Below are 19,877 nucleotides of genomic sequence, written 5' to 3'. Positions count from 1 at the left end.
ATTTTTTAATGAAATAGAAGAGGATTTGAGAAGTCACTCAAAATGTGCCCTAATTTTTCTTTCTTCAGCACTGATCATAATTTCTATGGCAAAATGAACCCCCCCCCCCATTGTGTTCCTTTTTAAATTAAATGTTTTAAGTGTTACCAGTTTATTCCAATCAAGATGGCTTCAGGTGTGCCATACTTTTGTCATAAGTAAGACAGTAAGCGCTCTAGTTGTTCTTAAGAACACTCTGGGACATTCTGTCACTAGGCTATACTTGGGCTCCATCTGGGTGATATTTGGGCTACATTTGGGCTCTTTTGTCTCTGGTGGCCATCTTGGGAGATGTATTTGTTATGAAGTTTCCTAATTTCCTCATTTACTGCAGTCTCCTCAGTGGGACTACTTTCAGTTTTTTATTTTGGTTCCATCAAGAAGGCATTCAGATGTGTCACACATTTGCCATAAATTCTGAATGTTAGCACTCTAGTTACTCATTAGATCACTGTAGTAAAACTACTGCTCACCAGGGAAGTCTGCTGCTGGTATTCAAAGTGCACGTTTCAGTCTACATGTCAGAATTTGTTTATGAAATAGAAGAGGATTTGAGAAGTCAAAATCTGCCCTAATTTTTCTTTCTGCAGAACTAATCATAATTTCTATGGCAAAATGAACCCCCTCATTTTGTTCCTTTGTAAATTAAATGTTTTAAGTGTTACCACTTTATTCCAATCAAGATGGCTTCAGGTGTGCCATACTTTTGTCATAACTACGACTGTTAGCGCTCTAGTTGTTCTTTAGAACACTCTGGGAAGCTGCAGTAGAACACAAAGGAATCAACTGACAGTCTCTGCCCTTGTTGGATGTACATGTTTTACTGAGAATGTCAGACTTCATTCTCACATGACTGAGAAAGATAATGTGAATTTACAGAAAATATGCTCTCAGTTAGCTTATAGATCACCTTCCAAACCTCTGTGGGAAAAGCATGAGAAAATAGTTTTCTCTCAAACATGATTCATGATATCACAGCAGAAGGCTTTTTCACATGGTAAAATCACCTTAGAACACACCACAATTCCTAAAATGAGTATGGTACCATCAACAAATGATTTATAATGTAACTAAAGTCTTAAAACCTTCTATTAACTGCAATGCTTTTTAATGAGGTGCTATCATGTATATTGGTCCCAAGATGGCTGCCAACCCTTCTTGGATGAAGTGCTGACAGCCAATCAGATCTCACGATGAGATGTGTGGTTAGGCTCCGCCCAGATATATATGTGATTTTACATTTGATTTTCTCAGGAACTACTGAACGGATTTAAACCATTTAAGCAAAAGGCACATGCCTGACCTGAGGACTACCTCTTTGCCAAATTTCAAGTAATTCTGTTCAGCCGTTCGGGCTGTACCTTCGACTAAAGGTCCTATGGGAAAATGCATGGGGAAAATGCGTTTTGGGACCCCCTTTTATCTCAGCCCCCACTTGACGAATCACCCCGAGACTTTCAGGGTAGGAGCTGAGCGGAGCGCCCCATTAGTTTTGAAAATTTCACGAAGATAAGTCAACCGGCGACAAAGTTATTCAAAATAGAATTTTCAGATTTCCTATGGGAACTCGGTCCTAACTATAACTATCTACATATATATATATATATACATTACCTACTGGCGGTCGCCAGTAGGTAGTTATAGTTAGGACCACGTTTCCATAGGAAATCCGCAACATTCTATTTTGAATAACTTTGGCGCCGGTTGACGAATCCTCGTGAATTTTTCAAAATAGGTGGGGCGCTACGCTCCGCTCCTACCCTGAAAGTCTCGGGGGGATTCATCAAGAGGGGGCTGAGATAAAAGGGGGGTCCCAAAACGCGTTTTTCCCATGCATTTTTCCATAGGACCTTTAGACACAGCTACAGCCCAAACGGCTGAACAGAATTACTTGAAATTTGGCAGAGAGGTAGTCCTCAGGTCAAGGAAGTGCCTTTTGTAGGTTTGGTGTAAATCTGTTCAGTAGATTCTGAGAAAATAGCCTTTAAATCAATATATATATCTGAGCCAGCTTACGGTGCGCTTATGGTGCGCTTACCGTACGCGTACGGTGGCGTGCGCGAGCGCGATTCTGATTGGCTCTTAGATCTTAGTAAACATTCGAATCGGTCGAAACCAGGAAGCGGCGGCCGCCATTTTCTCACTCGCAATCCGACAGGGGGATGAAATTCAAAGTGCAAAAACATATAAAGGGGCTGTTTAGACAGCTCCCAAGCACCTAGCCATGTCGAGGGTGTCCCCAACGATCCCCCAAGTGAAAAAAGGCAATTTAAATTTTTGCGAAAATTTTGCCGATTACGCTTACCGTACGCGTACGGTAATAAATAATAAAAAATAAAAAAAATATCCACATTCTCCCCACCCCGTGTGCAAATGGTGCCCGCAGGGCACCATTTCTGCATGGCTTATTCTTCTAAATGCAAAACATATATAGTTTACCTGTCACAACGATGCTCATCATATGTCCTCCATGTGCGCACGGTGCGCGAAGCGCATCGTGCGTTCATGGCCCATCTAGCGTAACGTGGGCACGCGGTGCGCGAAGCGCACCGCGTGCTCACTGTGCGCGCACAGTGCGCGAAGCGCACCGTGCGCGCACGGAACGAACTGCGTTAAGTGGGCGCGCACGCCACAAATGGCGTAAAGTAACTTAGCATTTAAAAAAACGTACAAATTCACTGAAAAAACCATAGGTTTCACACACGTTATAGTTAGGAATTAGCATTTAAAAAACCTTGCAAATTCACTGAAAAAACCATAGGTTTCACACATGTTATAGTTAGCTGGACATTTTACTGATAAAAAACCAATGAAATTCCCCCGTTATAGTTACTGTAGGCAACTATAACTCACGCGACCGTAATCCTCTGCTGATGACATATGTGTCTTAATGAAAAAAAAATATTTGTAATATATGTATAGCTAAAATTTAATGGAAAAAGACATGGGCAAATAAGTGTCTAAATACAGTATTAGCATCAGCAGAGGATTGCGGTCGCGTGAGTTATAGTTGCCTACAGTAACTATAACGGGGGAATTTCATTGGTTTTTTATCAGTAAAATGTCCAGCTAACTATAACATGTGTGAAACCTATGGTTTTTTCAGTGAATATATATATATATATATATATATATATATATATATATATATATATATATATATATATATTCACTTAACACAGAAACAACTAACTTCACAGGATGACACTTTGCAACGTCTTAGGTTGGGATACTCCCATAAACTTCTAAAGACCTGACTACCATCTAGTAAAGGACCATTTATTAGCCCTATTTGAGTATCAGTGGCATTTGCTCCATCACAAAGAAGCCCAAAATTGACACCCAGTGTGCCATGCAGCATGCCATGCAGCATTCTAAAGTTCCGCTCTACACGCAGCCTGGGAAAACTCCTCTGAGTCCTTTAAGTACAGAAGTGCTAGTACGGCTTAAGTAGCGAGGGAGCTCCATAACAGACGAGGCATTGTGACCAGCAAATTGCTGATGAAAGCGGATTACAAATATCTTCCCTTTCTGAGCAGAAGCTTTCGTAGCTGAGTTCTTGGAACTGTCATCCATGCAATTGTAGCAAAAGTTGCCTTCACATAAGTATGTGACAATACAGCAGCGTCACAGAGCGGCTATAGATCTGTGGTGAAAGCTATGATAGAGGAATGGGTGAAGACATATTAGCGCATATTAAACTCTGAAGCCTGGATTTCTTGTGTGATAAAACAGTCTTAAGGAAAGAGACTTCCTGCATTAGGAATTACAAGATTTAAAGAGAAACATGGACCAAGAGTTGGGCCAAATAATCACCTGAGAGGTTAATGTAATTCTTCTGTTATTTCCGAAAGAGGTGCAGAAACTGGAAGGAATTAGCTCTTGGGCGGACCTGAATTTATCATTGTGCCAAATTGCTGAGGGGAGGCAAAAATTAGTCCTGCATCTGGTGAGAAACAATCTGGGTTAAGGAGTGAAGCAGTCTGAAGTTAGACTACTGAATCCACCTGAATGTGATGGTCAATGGTATGGCCCAGGGTTGACTTATGAGTAGACACCCATATTTATGGAAAATTTACACAGCCCGTCACCAAGCTGCACAACAGTGAAGAGCAGGAATGTGCTGTATTTAAAAGAATATGGTGACTTCCTGCCTTTTTCTCTGCGCTGGCAGCATTTTAGCTGCCTAGCGTCAGCACAGGCACCCTTGTATCTTGGTGCAAGGCTGCCTGCTCAAGATGCAAGAGTGCCTTCATTGTAAGGAGGATTGTTTTTTCTGCTGGGAGGGGCACCCTCCTGCACAAAAACATTCCCCTGAGGCATTTTCCTCTTTCTATGTGTGCTGTAGAATGCAGCACACACAGAAAGAGGAAGTAACAAGGACAAATAATAATATTTCTCCTTGTTATGCCTCACTTGGGAAGGCGTAGCATTTTGGGGCATTTCCTGATCTGCCAGTTTTGGTAAATCTGAGAATGTGTCCAAATCCATAGATGTTGAGTGGGAACATCCATGCAGCACCCATAGAACGCCTCCCTGGTGCAGAGTAACGCAATGCAGCAATTTGCGGTGTGTTGCGTTACTCGAGATTTATCAAGGCACTCAGGGCCACACAAGGTGGCCTTGTGTGGCTTGATAAATCGAATTTTACTCTGGCGTCATACATGCATCACATTTCATGATGCAAAAGTGATGCAACTCAAGTCATAAATATGCTGCTTAGTGGCAAATAAGCTGGAGAAAAGAGCCCTTCTGAGAAAGGCAGAGGTGGAGGTGAAAAAGAGAGACACGACGGATCCTCCTCAGCAACAGAGACTGAAACCTCACATCATGATGTACTAAATGTAGTAACCACTTCAAGAACAGTTCTGGAACACAAAATCAATACAATTAACATTACATACACCGCCGCGATTGACATCAGTTTCCCTTGCCTCCACACCGCATCTGAGCCCTGTTGCTGGGGTGGGATTATGTCACTCAGCCTTCACAGGGACAAGGAGGAGCCACAGACCCGCTGAAAAGCGCCAGACGTGTCAAAAGCACAGGACACGATTGACAACGGTTTCCCTTGTCTGCACGCCGCATCTTGCCTGAGCCCTGTTGCTGGGGTGAATTACGTATCTCAGCCTTCACAGGGATAAGGAGAGGCCACAGACCTGCTTTACATGCTGAAAAGTGGCAGATGATTCCCACACGCCGAGACGTGATTGACCCCGGTTTCCCATGCCCGCATGCCGCATTTTACCTGAGCCCTGTTGCTTTGGTGGGACTTCGCCCCTGTCATGGTCCCAGCCCCTGCACGACCCTCTATGCCCTTATGATTTAGGTAGGCATTTCCCCTTTTTCCTTGTTCCCTCATCTTTACCTAAATTGCATGTTCACTCTGTGGTGTAGGTTGCTGTGTGTTCCTTCCCTGGTGGCATGTTGGGAACTATTGGCCTCAACAGACAGTTGACTAAAGTAAATACTCTACTTGTTAAAAATCCATAAGAACACTCCCAAATCTTTGGAACAGTGACAGGTGCACCTAAAAATCACATTTACGAGTAGAAACTGTCAAGACTAATTGCTCTACCCAATCTGAACGTTCGATGATCCTGGAGGCAACACCAGGTGCACTCCAAGACTAATTACTCTGCTCAAGTTGCACGTTCCATGACCTTGGCAGCAGGTACACTTTCCAATGAAACTGGCATGGGGTAACTGACAAAAATCAACAGATGTTGTTTTCTAGAAACATGCAGCCGGCTTCTGTTTAAAAGCCGCTCTCACACCAGTTTTCTGCTTGGCCTCTTTGTCCTGCACTCACCTGCTTCCCTTCGCCGAGCCTCCTCTCGCCATTCCAGCCCTCTTCTGTTCTCTGCTGCAGGCTGCAGCTGCTCTTCTGGGTTGTCATGATCCGGTGACTGCTCCAGCATCAGATTCCCTAGAGAAAGAAAAAGACAACAAAGAAACAAGCTGACATCAGGTATTTTGCTAAAAACTGTTATTGTTTCTTGTGCTCTGAGCTCAATAGTGGTTGATTCTAAGAAATTAAATAATCCTTTGATTTTTTTTGAGTATTGGGCTCAAGCCATGACCACCTCTAGGATATTTTAGGCAAAAGACGTGCTACCCTGCTTAATTCTAAACTGAGTTCAATACACAACCGCCTCACTGCTATTGAAGTATCTTTGAGTACTCGCAGCAAGGGACAAGTGGCCGGTTCGGTAAGACAGCCACCTAGTGCCGATGCAACTTCCACTCTTGTAGTCTCCCAGTCCTCTACTAGAGAATCTAATACCAATACCAACGGACATGGGCTGGGGCCCTGTGGGTCTTCTACTTGCACCAATATTCATGGGGGTTTATTGTAACATGACATTGCATAGTGAACGAGGAGGTCAGATGCAACCAACTGTTCAACCACAAGTTTGCACCACTCCCCTTCCTGTGATGCACCTCCCACCAGACACATGCCCGTATGTGGCGGTCTTGGCAAATGTATCAAGCCTGGCCCCTGGAGCTACAGAGTTGACGTTGGAATTGATAAATGAAGTGACACCCTGGTTTCACTCTAATGTTGAGTTTGACACTAATCTTCACAATGAGATTCTTTTAGTACGGAGGGTGGGCGGAGTGGGACCTTTGCCAAGGAAGTTTACATGGGATTGTATCCTTGCTAATTTCTGACACCCTACGGTGGTAGGAAAAATTATGGCTCAAGCCAGAACAGGTAAGGTGCGATCCAGAATAGTGAAGATTTTACCCCTAGGTTTCTTTAATAAACACCTGGATCCAGCTAACCCTGATCATGCTAATAGCAAACTTCCACTTCAGCCATTGTATCATGCTGACCAATTTATATCTTAGAACAAATACATGGCCTTATCTGGATGAGAGGATCACAATTGACATGGCTTTGGGAGGGCAGGAGGTTTCCTTTTTAATGGGCCCCTCTGCATCCCCATTGAGTGATAGAACATGTCCCGGCAGTGTGAGCACTCTCCTCCTTACGGTTGACCTTGTCAGGAAGGGCAGTATAGAGTCAGTAGCCTATCCTAGCTCAAGAGAGGATGCCTATGGTGCTTTTTACCACAGCTTTTAGGGGCTCAAGCAAACATAAATAAGAGCAGAGAAGAAGGGGTGCAATTTCAACTAGCAGAAGCTCTAGAATTTCACTCAGAGGACCATGGTAGCCTGTCTCTGCTGAGAGGGCAGGGGGGAATAGAGATGGCAGCTTCACTTAGCCTGAGAAAGAATGCCTATACTATTGTTGCATCAGAGCCTTTAAGGGCACAAGTAAATACTACTGAAACGAGAGAGGAGGGGATGAAATCCCTATCAGTTCAAGTACCTAGTGTTGAGGAGACCCCTGAAAAGATGGAATTGCTTTCCTGGAATGTGGCGGGATTGGGGTCTAAAGTGAATGATGAGGAATGGGGGAACTTTATTCCATATCTGTCGCTTTCAGGAGACATGGGCCCTATAGCCGGTTTATAGAATGGGCTTCCTGAATTACAGCATAGATGTTCACCTTCATCAGTGGGCATCCTTCAGGTGGGCTAACCATTTTGATTAAAGCAATTCTGAAATGTAATGTCCTAAAGCCTAATATTAACACTACTGGTGAAGAAGGTGGATCAAATCAGTGTACAATAACATGGGTGCTGTACATAACTGGGAGGCCTATAGGATCCTAAGAAGTGACACGTCTGAACACATTGTATTTGTCACCTTTAGGTTTCTGCTTTGGGCCTGGAGACTTAGAGCAAATAGAATTGTTTTAGAGGGTAAGATGCCCGGGGGGAGGGGGAAGAGGGGTAGGGGGGGAGATAAATTGCCTTCTTCCAACTAAATAATTGCTGCTATGCTAACTTATGCACTTTTGGGCTTTCCTGCTACTATGATCGTCACTTTAAAGAGGAGCTTATTCAATGGTACTTTTTAATGAATGCTATAGATTTACGCATTTTAAATGTTGTGTTTAAATTTTCCTATGTTATGAACAGTGTTGATTCGGTAAAATGAAAGAGGTATTGATGAATTAGCTGGTCAAAAGATCAAAGAGTAATAGACTGAGTCACTAGAGGTCTTCTAGCTCTGGATCTTCTATGATAATATTGCTATTCCATCTATCCACTTATTAACTGGGCTTGTATTTCATTGTTTAAACATCAAGCTTAGCTCAAAGGAATTGTCTTACCTTTTATACGATTATTGTATCTGTTAGTATACTTAATATGTAATCAATTGTGACAGAATGCGATCTTTGAAAACTGGAATTAATTACCTTTCTCGTTTTACCATGGATTATTTTTGGACTGGGTATACGTACAGTCTTGACCATAGGATATGGAGGACCGTGATAGGTTTTTGACTATGTTTGTATGTTTGCTCTTTACCTACTGACCCAGCACTATGTGATGTCAGAGAATCTTTGTGTATAGTATTCCGTTTGTCAATTACTCAACAAATTAATGTGATGTCTGTGTAAAATGATAAGGAAACATATTTTAAGTCTGTTTCTACTTGCAACTTTTATGGCTATTTGACCAAGATAACATTTATATATATTATATATATTATATATATAACACTACTGGCAAATTAGGGTTCAATATTTCATCAGCTAGCGGAGACTACTCTATTTTGCTGTTTAGTATCTATAACAGGTTTGCAATGAAAAACCAGATCTCACCCACTTTACTTAATTTTGATGAGTTACTTGGAACATTCAACCAGCACCACCCCTAAGGTGGGGCAGATGATGTGGAGCCCACTTTTCATTTCCCTTCATCTTGGTTTGTGAGGGAATTAGTCAAATAGGGTCAGGGTAGTGCCCATTCCCACAGGAAGTGGTCACTTAAAGGGTGGCAGCCAAAATGGCTACTACCTGTTGCCCCCTTTAATGCCCCTAAAATTAGTATTCATCACTGATGACATCATCCAGTGAATGTGGTTTGGTTCGTTATTTAACTATGTATTATATATATATAGCAATTTGCATTGAAGAATGAGTGGATATATAAATATAAATATCTAGATGGAGGATTTAGTAGCAGTGTGATTGACTGTTTACTTGACTAATTTATAGTCTCTCACTAAATATATTGGATAGTGACTAAACTGTGTGAATATCTGTATCACTTTGTAAGTTGTTGTGTAAACTGCTGCACCAGTTGGTTACTAGCTACGTGAAAGTCTATATTATTTATTGATTAGTTAACTGAGTATTTGCACGGGAGAGTGAATGTGTGTGTGCTTTGGTGGGGGGTGTGTGACTGCCCAAAGATGTGTGAATAGTTGATTCAGTAGGTATATGAAGTTAAAACTACATGTTATAACAGTTGTTTGGGTGAGTGAATATCTTTATGGGTGTGGTGATGAGCCAATACATGTCTCAATGGTACACTTCCAACAAACTAGGAAAATAAAAGCCAGTGTATGAGTCAGTTGTTGTATATAAATAAGTGTTCTACAGAGGCACAAGATGGCTGCCAACACTTCCTGATCTGGAGTGTTGACAGCCAATTAGCATTCAGCTCGTGCACGGCAGGGTGCGCGCTGGGTGCGGGGAGCATGCGCGGATCCTCCTCGGCCATAGATATCACTAACTTTTTTACCCTAATTTTCTCAGGAACTACTAAACGGAAATACACCATTTAAGCAAAAGGCACAAGTCTGAACTGAGGACTACCTCTTTGCCAAATTTGGTGTAATTCCGTTCAGCAGTTCGGGCTGTAGCTGCGTCAACAGGTCCTATGGGAAAATGCATGGGGAAAACGCGTTTTGGGACCCCCCTTTTTTCTCGGCCCCCGCTTGACGAATCATCGTGAAATTTTCAGGATAGGAGCGGACCGGAGCTGGCCAAAAGTTTGGAAAATTTTGCGAATATTCGTCAATCGCCGCCAACGTTATTCCAAATAGAATGTTGCGGATTTCCTATGGAAAATAGGTCCTAACTAATATATATATATATATATATATATATATATATATATATATATATATATATATATATATATATAAAGTCCAAAAAAGCTGTCTCCCACTTCCAGTCGGCGAGGAAGAAGCACACGGACACCAGCTCGTGCTTCAAAGGTCTTTAATGAAAGTCAGCACCCACACAGCACGCCATTATATATATATATATATATATATATGCAACTCCTTGAACTCCTCGAACCTCCGCTACAAACACGCAGCAGCAGCGGCGAACAGAGTAAACGGACCCCAATTGCTGGCAGGAAGATTTTATTTACCGCTCTTCTGCTAAATGACGCGTTTCGAGCACAGCCGTGCCCTTGATCACACACAGGTAACAGTTTGCCAAAGCCTTTTAAACATGCAGGATGAATTCACTTCCTGTGTCAGGTGATCATAGACACAGGAAAAAGACTTGCAAAAAAAGACAGATTCGGTACATTTCAATATACACTCGCCATAAATTGCCTAAATGCATCACACAATTACTAGATGATGTATGCAATATATCCGTATAAATACAAATAAAATTAAAACAGCATCATCGTAACATGTATATCACTTGGTTCACTTCGTGAAATTCAAAGTGAAAAAAATTTAATTAATGTAAATACATATATAAATATATTTACAACAACAACACTGGTAATGGATAAAAGAATGTAACACGATATAAAAACTGTTAATAAATAGGATAAAATATCACTAATAAAACAGAAAAAATAGTGCCACATAATCCAGTAATGACCCAGCGAAGGTGATACATAACAGCCTGAATGCTAATGAATGATATGAATATGGCTTGAGTGTGGTTATTACATGTCTTAATGCATAGTCTGAGGTAGAAATAAATATAAAGTGCCACAATTATGTGCAAAAGCATGATCTGATTTTTCCTTTTATAGAGTTTATTTTCATCTCTATTGAAAAAAGGAAAATCTACAATAAGTACAACCCTTAAAAATTCCCTAAAAGATCCTGGAAGAATCTAAAAAATCTTAAAAAACCACAAATATATATATCATCTACTGGCGGTCGCCAGTAGATAGTTATAGTTAGGACCGTGTTTCCATAGGAAATCTGAAAATTCTATTTTGAATAACTTTGGCGCCGGTTGACGGATCCTTGCGAATTTTTCAAAATAGGTGGGGCGCTCCGCTCCTACCCTGAAAGTCTCGGGGTGATTAGTCAAGCGGGGGCCGAGAAAAAAGGGGGGTCCCAAAACGCGTTTTCCCCATGCATTTTTCCATAGGGACCTTTACTCCAAGGTACAGCCCGAACGGCTGAACAGAATTACTTGAAATTTGGCAGAGAGGTAGTCCTCACGTCAGGGATGTGCCTTTTGAATATCTGAAGTAAATCTGTTCTGTAGTTCTTGAGAATATTTCAGTTAAAAGTACATATATATCTATAAGCACGCACCGTGCGCGTACGGTAAGCATACCGTACGCGCACGCTGCCGATTGGTGGTTACATGACAGTAAACATTCCAGTCGGTCGAAATCAGGAAGTGTCGGCCGCCATTTTGTGTGTCTCACACTAAAAAACAAAGGTGGACAACGTGAAAAGGGGGCAAGGTAGAGAGTTGCAGACCCCGTAGCCTTTGTCAGGGGGTCCAAAAAGGACCCAGAAGTGTGAAAAATAAATTTTTTTAAATTTTTTTTAAATCGCGGGGTACGCTTACCGTGCGCGTACGGTAAGCGTACGGCGGAAAAAATAAATAAAAAAAATAGAATTAAAAATCAAAATGAAATGTTTGGATGTTGGTTGGCTCTAAAAAGAGCCGTTGTGTTTATTGAGTGTTTTTCGTACCTATAAGTAAGTACCGATGCAGAGTCTAAAGTTCAAGAGGAAGACTCTGTTCCCTTCATCATTGAAATGTACACCGTCTCCTCTATAAATGTCTTGCATGTTGTAACGCAAGTTGTTGTGGAATATAGAACCCATACCATAGTCTCTGAGGAAAGCAGAAACAGACTTATTGACGTGCTTTCTTGCTTTGTCAATCTGCGGACAAAATTGGTTGGACCAGTTCCACTTTTGCCTTTGGCATATATTAGAATATACAAAGGCAGTTTGTGGAAAGAGTGACATCAATTGCACAAAGGTGTCCTTAATAAGCATTTCCAGACCTACCCCAGTTAAAGTGCCTAGGTCATTTCCACCACAGTGCACAATAATAAGGTTAGGCTGTGGGAGATGTAGAAAGGTTTTCACCAAAGGCATTAATTGGTGCCACTTTAACCCTCTCTGACCAATCCATTTAATGTCTACATTTGGCAAAGCAAGGTCTTTCACAATACCTCTTTTTTCTGCAAACTTTTCACTCCAGAAGACATAGCTGTGACCTACAATCCACACTGTGAACATCTTTCAAGGAGATCTGGATGCACTCAGAAGGTGTCTTTCAGTAGAATGGCAATATGAAAAGAATGATAGATGTAAAATGGAGGCTAACATAATAAAAAAAAAAAAAAAGAACTGATTGGCTGATTCAAACCATTTTACAGTTAAAACTAGGCTGTATGTTTAGATTTTTACAAGCATGTTTTGTATTGGTTCAGAAAAATGTGTTCACACAGAACATTACTTTGGATTTGCTGTTAGGTTTGAAAAGTCAAGCACTCTTGCTCTTTGGATTAGAAACATTGTGTGCTGAACTTCTGACCTCTCTGCTCACACCAGTGTTCCATGATCTGTTACTATGGTAGCAGTCAGAAGTCATGTTGGGGGAAGGGATCATTTGGAAAGGGATGACATTTGCAACCAATAGAAATGTGTGTTTCCATTTGAAAAAATTGTGGGAAGGACTGTGATTTGGAGTTAACTTGTATATGTGTGGAAACAGAGAGGGAAACATTGCCATTAACTGGTTCTGGTGAGAGGAGAGAGGTGTACAGCTCAGAGATTCTGGCTCTGATAACCTGCTGTTTGAGTGCCACATTTATTTCTGAACTAACTACTTTTAAAGGTGAGTTATGAATTTGAGAGGGAATGTATGTGGAGCATTTTGATATAAATAATAGAAATGTGATTCTTCTTTTAAAGTTGTTTTTCACATTTTGTGTTTTGGGAGATATTTAACTGTCTTGAAGTTGTGAGATATTATTGAGTATGTCTTCACCATAAGTTAAGGTGTACTGGTATCACCCAGGAATAATGTTTTCTGCCTAGAATCACACCATGTGTCTGTGTGCACACAGGAATTGTTATCAGAGATTTAATTCGTGTTGCTCTTGCTCTGTTAGCCTTGCACTCGCAGGAAAGGGGCAGTTTGTTTTCTTAAAGTGTGATGGTTAGCATTCAGCAGAAATCACTTTCTCACAAATGAGAGGCAAATGCAAACACATTTGAAAATAGCATGGTACATTTTCCTACCACTTTAAAAGTTGTGTTTTACATTTTATGTTAAGGAACATATTTAAGTGCCTTGAACATGTTAGATATTATGGAGTATGTCTTCACCATAAGTTAAGGTGTACTGGTATCACCCAGGAATACTGTTTTCTGCCTAGAATCACACCATGAGACAGTGTGCACACAGGAATTGTTATCAGAGATTTAATTTGTGTTGCTCTTGCTCTGTTAGCCTTGCACTCGCAGGGAAGGGGCAGCTTGTTTTTTGGAACTGTGATGGTTTGTATTCAGCATAAAAAAGCTGTTTGGGCATGTGCTATTTTCTGTTTCGGAAAAAAAAAATGAAAATGTGTGAGACTGTTACAGTAATTATCACTTGCTCTAACACAGTAGTAAGTGTGCTTTCAAATTGCAAATCAAATTTCGTTTTCTGCCTAGAATCACACCATGAGTCTGTGCGCACACAGGAATTGTTGTCAGAGATTCAATTCATGTTACTCTGGTTCTTTCAGAATTGCATTCGTAGGAAAGGGGCAGCTTGTTTTATTGAACTGTTATGGCTAGCATTGAGCCCAAATTAATATGTCACAAATGAGAGGGCAATGCAAACACATTTGACATCAACATGGTAGATTTTCCTTACACTTCTGCAATGGGTCATGTAGTTTGTACATGTTCAGAAGTCAAATTAACCCTTACCACACATGTAGTGTTACATTCATGTCTCCAATGTTTATGCAGTTGCTCAAGGATCAATGCAGATCTCTTTTGCACTTGACAGTAGACAGTCTCCAGAAGCACACTCTTAGCAGAGAGCAAGCTGTTTCTCATGTACAGTGAACCTTACTATTCAGCGCTGTGTGGTGTTTCAGATAGCAGTGAGTAACGCTAATACATTGAACCTCACCAAGGCTCATTTCCTTTGCTAGAGTGTAGTACGTCATTCAGGTTGCACATATTCATGGTCTCAAAAAGCAGTTTGGGCATGTGCTGTTTTCTGTTTCTGAAAAATATAATGAAAATGTGTCAGACTGTTACAGTAATTATCACTTGCTCTACCACAGTCGTAAGTGTGCTTTCAAATTGCAAATCAAATTTTGTTTTCTGCCTAGAATCACACCATGAGTCTGTGCACACACAGGAATTGTTGTCAGAGATCAAGTTTGTGGTACTCTGGTTCTTTTAGAATTGCATTCGTAGGAAAGGGGAAGCTTTAATTCGTGTTGGTTTTATTGTGTTTTTCACTTGTAGGAAAGGGGTAGATAGTATTATAAGATTTGAAAAGCACAAAAAAAATATAGTAATAAATTTAAATTACATAAAGGTATTTTTTTTTTAGTTTCTTGAAGGTATTGCTGAACAACAGTGAAATAATTTAAAGATGCCTATAAAATCAAGGAAGAGAAAAGAACAGAAAAAACATTTATATTTGAAGACAACTGGAGGACCCAAATTAGTTGAAGATCCTCGTGTTGGAAAAAAGAAAAAGTCTTCTGGTAAGCAAACCAAGGATTTTTTTAAAAATATCTTCAAAAAAAGAACAAATTTGAAAAATGTCCCCACTGCAAATAGAGTTTCAAGTAGAAAAGAACAGGACAAAAGTGAGAAATTAGAAAATGCTAATGTACAATTAGAAGCAATAAAGATTGACTTAAAAAGAAAAACAGACTTTAAAGACATTCGTAGAAAAATGTTTCAGAGAAGAGTGATGTCCAATTTGCTAAAGGATGTGAAAAAATATAAGAAGAAAGCGAAATGTTATAAGCGAAAAAAAGATATTGAATCTATTGTAGCTAAGGCTTTAAATTTAAAAAGAAAAGTATTAATTTTAATTTAGAACAGGATCTGTACATTAGATAAAATGGTCAATGTAATGAAGTCACAAAGCAAAACGAAAAGAGTAGTGAAAAGAAATAACTTTTGTAAAGTGTTTTTAGGAGAATGGATGCATAGTTCAAGTACTGAACCATTTTTTACTGAAGAGAGTTTTCTTCAAAGTAATAGTTTGCTCCATGCAGTTGACACCAGTGGCCGAGCTTATGAAGTGAAAGATGGTTGTATAATGGAAAAGGAGAAAATGGATCCCAGAAATGAGGAAGAAGTGATAGGTGATGAGGTTATGGGGAGACGTCCTAAAGCCCCAGTGTACACTTGGAATTCTAGTAGTATTTGTACTGTACGACAGGAATCTATTGATAAATTACGTGAATTTCTAAGAGAATATAGTAAAACAAGTGTTAAACAGAAGATTAAGGTGCTTCAAAGACTAGATCCATGTAGAGTGAGAGAGAATACTGGTTTGCAAGGACATTCTCTGGCTTGTCTTTCTAGGAAAGTTTGCCAAAGTGTTTTTCACCATTTTAGGATGCTGGCGGTTCATCATACTGAAATGAGAAAGTTTGTGAGAAGATTGTATTGTGCTAAAAGTCCAGCACTAAAGTTAAATGAGTTGAATAGGGCTCTGTTCCGTGGATCTTTATCAGATGTAGAGAAGGTTACTGATGAAATTCAGTTTTGTTACTTTGGTCCGGAACAAGAAAGTGCAGATAATGACACAGTAATTGAAGAAAATGTGGAAGACAATGTAGAACCTACTATTAGTAAAAGTTTTGAAGATCAAATGACAAAATTTACTATCATCTCTAATGAAAGACCAAATATTACTTGTATATGTTGCCGGAGAAGCCATTATAAAAAACAAACAAGGTATGTTGATCTCTATAAAAAAAGTGAAAAAGAAAATAATACTAAGTGGTTGGATTTTGCTACATATTTATTTCTGGAAAATTGTTTTGATTTGGGTGAATATCACCATATTTGTAAATACTGTTATAACAAGTTAGAAGAAAATAAAATGCCAGCAAGAGCTGTACATAATAATTTAGAATTGGTTGAAATTCCTGCAGAACTTAGTGATTTAAATACGTATGAGTCTATACTCATTCAATGTGTCCATCCGTTCCAGACTATAGTTCGTATGGAGCCCAAAACAGGCAAATTACCTCCTTCGGATTTACAAAGAGGTTTAAAAGGAAGAGTTGTCTATTTGCCATTGGATTTGAAAAAACAGTATGGAAACTATTGATGCAGATACATTGGAAACTGAACCATTAGTTATTTTGGTTAATGGAGTACCAACAAAGAACAAGAAAATTTGGCAGGAGCTGGTAGATGTACGAAAATTACAAAGAGCAAATTTATATTTGAAAAGAAATAACAAATGGTATGAAACAATTTATATGGATGAAGATGAAGAAGTTTTACTACCAGACTCAGGAATACCAGCTGGGCAAATTGAAAAAGTGGATAAGTCAAAAGAAGAAGAAATTTATGAACATTTCAGCATACATCCTCTTCATTCAAAAGAAGTTATGGCAAACACTATTGATCTGTTTCAGATGAAGAAAGCACAAGGAACTCCAGTGAGTGTATAGGAGGAGAGCTTGAAAGCTCGTTGTTTTCCCCAGCTGTTTCCTACAGGAAAAGGTGGATGATATGATGAACGTCCAGTACAGATTCCTGCTTCTGAGTATCGGACTACAAGATTATATGCAGAAGATCCCAGATTTCGTCAAAGTATTCCTTATTTGTTCCATCTTTTATTTGAAAGTGACTTGTCAGCACTATCTTATGCAGTAAATCACATTTTGAAAACTGGAGTACATCTACGTAATGTGTCTGCAAAGGATTTTATGAACAAAGTGCAACAGCGAGATGATCATTTGGAATCTCAATCGATTAATCTAATGGCTTGTCAGCGTGGGACAAATGAATATTGGTACCGACGCCATGGAGAATTGAAGTGTATGTTACGGAATTTAGGAACTCCTACATGGTTTCTCACCCTAAGCTGTGCTGAGTACGCTTGGGATGATCTTATGGATTTTCTTCGAGAGGCAAATTCAAATATTGAAAACATCCAATACAAGACAGCAGGAGAATTGTGCTCATTAGATCCGGTTAATGTTTGCAGATATTTCAATCATAGATTTGAGGCTATGATGTCCTTCATCTGCAATAAAAAGATCCACCTCTTGGAGAAGTTGTGGATTTCTTTTGGAGAAAAGAGTACCAAGCAAGAGGTGCTCCTCATATTCATATGCTGTTGTGGATCAAGGATGCCCCAAAATTTGGAACAGATTCTGATGATGCAGTTTTAAGTTTCATCGACGGATATGCAACATGTGCTATACCTAAAAGCACAGAAGAGAAACACTTAAAAGAGCAAGTTTTACGTTTCCAAAGTCATCGGTGTGGAAAATACTGTCGACGAAAGTACAAGAGTAAAGAAAAATTCTACACAAAATGTCGATTTGGATTTCCACGACCTGTTCTTTCAAAAGAAAGAGTCAACAGTTTTATGTCAGCTGTGCGACATACTATTACAAGAAAATCTCCCAAAAATACGTATAACCTAAGAAGAAAAGAAGAGTCAAAATATATAAATGACTACAACCCAGTCATTTTATCCATGTGGAATGCTAACATGGATATACAGAATGTTGCTGACAATTCTATTGCTGTTGCTCGGTATGTCACATCTTACATCACTAAATCTGAGAAAACGGAATTGAAGGAAATGTGGGTAGAGATTTCTCATGAGAAGACTGTCAGTAAGAAGCTATACAGTTTCAGTTTAAAGATGTTATCGCATCAAGAAATTGGATCCTACGAATGCTCAGATAGGTTATCATCTGCAAGTCTGTACTCCAAATCCAGAAGAATAATTTGGGTAAGTTTAGGCCTTGCAGGAATGCGAAATCGAGTACTGAAATCTGTTGGAGAAATTGAATATTTGGCAGAGAACGACCCGGAAAGTACAGATATTTTGAAATCAAACATGTTGGACACATATTACCCAAAAAGAAGTCGTCATCTTGAGAACATGTGTCTCTATGAAGTGCTGCAGAACTACATTTTTACACGGAAAGCCACAGAAGACATCAACAATGGGAAATATAAAGTCATTGGTGAGGAAGGATGTTTGGTGAAGCAAACAAAAGGAAGCTTGATTAATCACAGGAAGCTGAGTTGCGACACTCCTGACAAAAAGGAATTTTACTACTTAGCACTTTTACAGCTGTTTAAACCATGGCGTTCAGAGGATGAATTACTTGGAGATTTTCACAGCTATGAAGATTCCTTTAATGCATGTAAAGATACGATTGAATGCAGTACTTTCACAAATTATGTGCAAATGTTAAATGAAGAAATTGAACAGGAAGCTACAATTGCAGCTGAAGTAGCTAGAGACAGTTCTCAAGACAGCCAAAGTTCTGGAACACTCAGTCAAGATCCCCTAGGACAACCAATCATAGAAAATGAAGCTGCAATAGCCATGACTGAAGTGGAAACAGCTATGAATCAAGCTCAGGAAGATTTAGTAGACTTAACAAATTTGGAACAGCAACTGAATGAAGAACAAAAACAAATTAATGAAGAAGTCACAAAAAAAATTGATCATGGATTACTACATGAAAAGAAAGAGTGCTCATGCGCATCATTTGAACCAATCAGGATGTATGTGAGTGGACAAGCTGGAACTGGAAAAAGTTTCTTAATTAAAGTCATCCGAAGCTACCTACAGCAAAAAACAGATTCAACTTTGTCTTGTGTTGTTACTGCTCCAACTGGGTTAGCAGCATATAACATAAAAGGAATTACCTTACATCGCTTGCTAATGTTACCAGTGGAGCATGAGATCAAAATAGAATATCACAAGTTAACAGGAGAAGCATGCTTCGAAGTTTCAAGAGTGTTGAAGAAGATGCAAGTTCTCATTATTGATGACGTAAGCATGGTATCAAACTTAATGCTTGCCTTTGTGCATTTAAGAATGCAGCAAATTCTAAAGAAAGACTATGACGTGTTATTTGGAGGAAAACATGTTATAGTTTTTTGGGATCTTCTGCAGCTCGCTCCAGTTAAAGGACAACCAGTGTTTAATAATGTGAAACATGAAGACACAAAGAAGTCATTAGGAAGTATTGGTAATGCGAATATTTGGTCATTCTTTGAGTACAAAGAACTCACTACCAATATGAGGCAAGCAAACAATGAAGATTATGCAAGTATTCTGAAAGATATCAGAATTGGACTACTCACAGAAGTTGGCAGAGAAGCATTACAGAGTCAGTTGCTACATAATTTATTTCCAAATGAAGAAATAGTTGCAGAGAAAATATACCAGAACATTGCTGAAAAAAATACTGTAATCTGCTTAATGCCAACACTACGTGAATGTTCGATATTCAATGAGGAACTTTTGAAATTAGAAAAGGAAGAGATTAAGAAAATGGAAGCAGTGGACAAAATTCAGCATGAAGGAATTACTATTACATTAACAGGCAAACTGAAAAATAAATTGGATTCTCTAGAGAAGAATATTTCGAAAACAGCTGGATTAGAAAAAAATGTTTATGTTTGTATGAACTGTCGAGTATTTTTAAGAAGAAATTTGGATGTAGAAAAAGGTTTAGTGAATGGAGCTATGGGTAAAGTTGTGGGTTTTG

At 39.4% G+C, this 19,877-nt stretch overlaps 1 protein-coding gene across 4 annotated transcripts in view; it reads right to left on the bottom strand.

Moving 5' to 3' along the window:
* Positions 1-19,877, bottom strand: part of LOC146785218 (uncharacterized) — a 1,495,909-nt gene that overhangs the window by 286,945 nt on the left and 1,189,087 nt on the right. For all 4 annotated transcript variants that reach the window (XM_085634134.1, XM_085634135.1, XM_085634133.1 and 1 more), the window contains exon 18: positions 5,852-5,968. In XM_085634134.1, the coding sequence (XP_085490260.1) occupies positions 5,852-5,968 (117 nt within the window). The remainder of the gene's footprint in view (positions 1-5,851; positions 5,969-19,877) is intronic.

Source organism: Triturus cristatus, chromosome 11 (assembly GCF_964204655.1).
Source record: "Triturus cristatus chromosome 11, aTriCri1.1, whole genome shotgun sequence".
NCBI classification, from domain to species: Eukaryota; Metazoa; Chordata; class Amphibia; order Caudata; family Salamandridae; genus Triturus; species Triturus cristatus.
The sequence above is the reverse complement of the archived record's forward strand: the minus strand, read 5'-3'. Positions and strand labels throughout refer to the sequence as shown.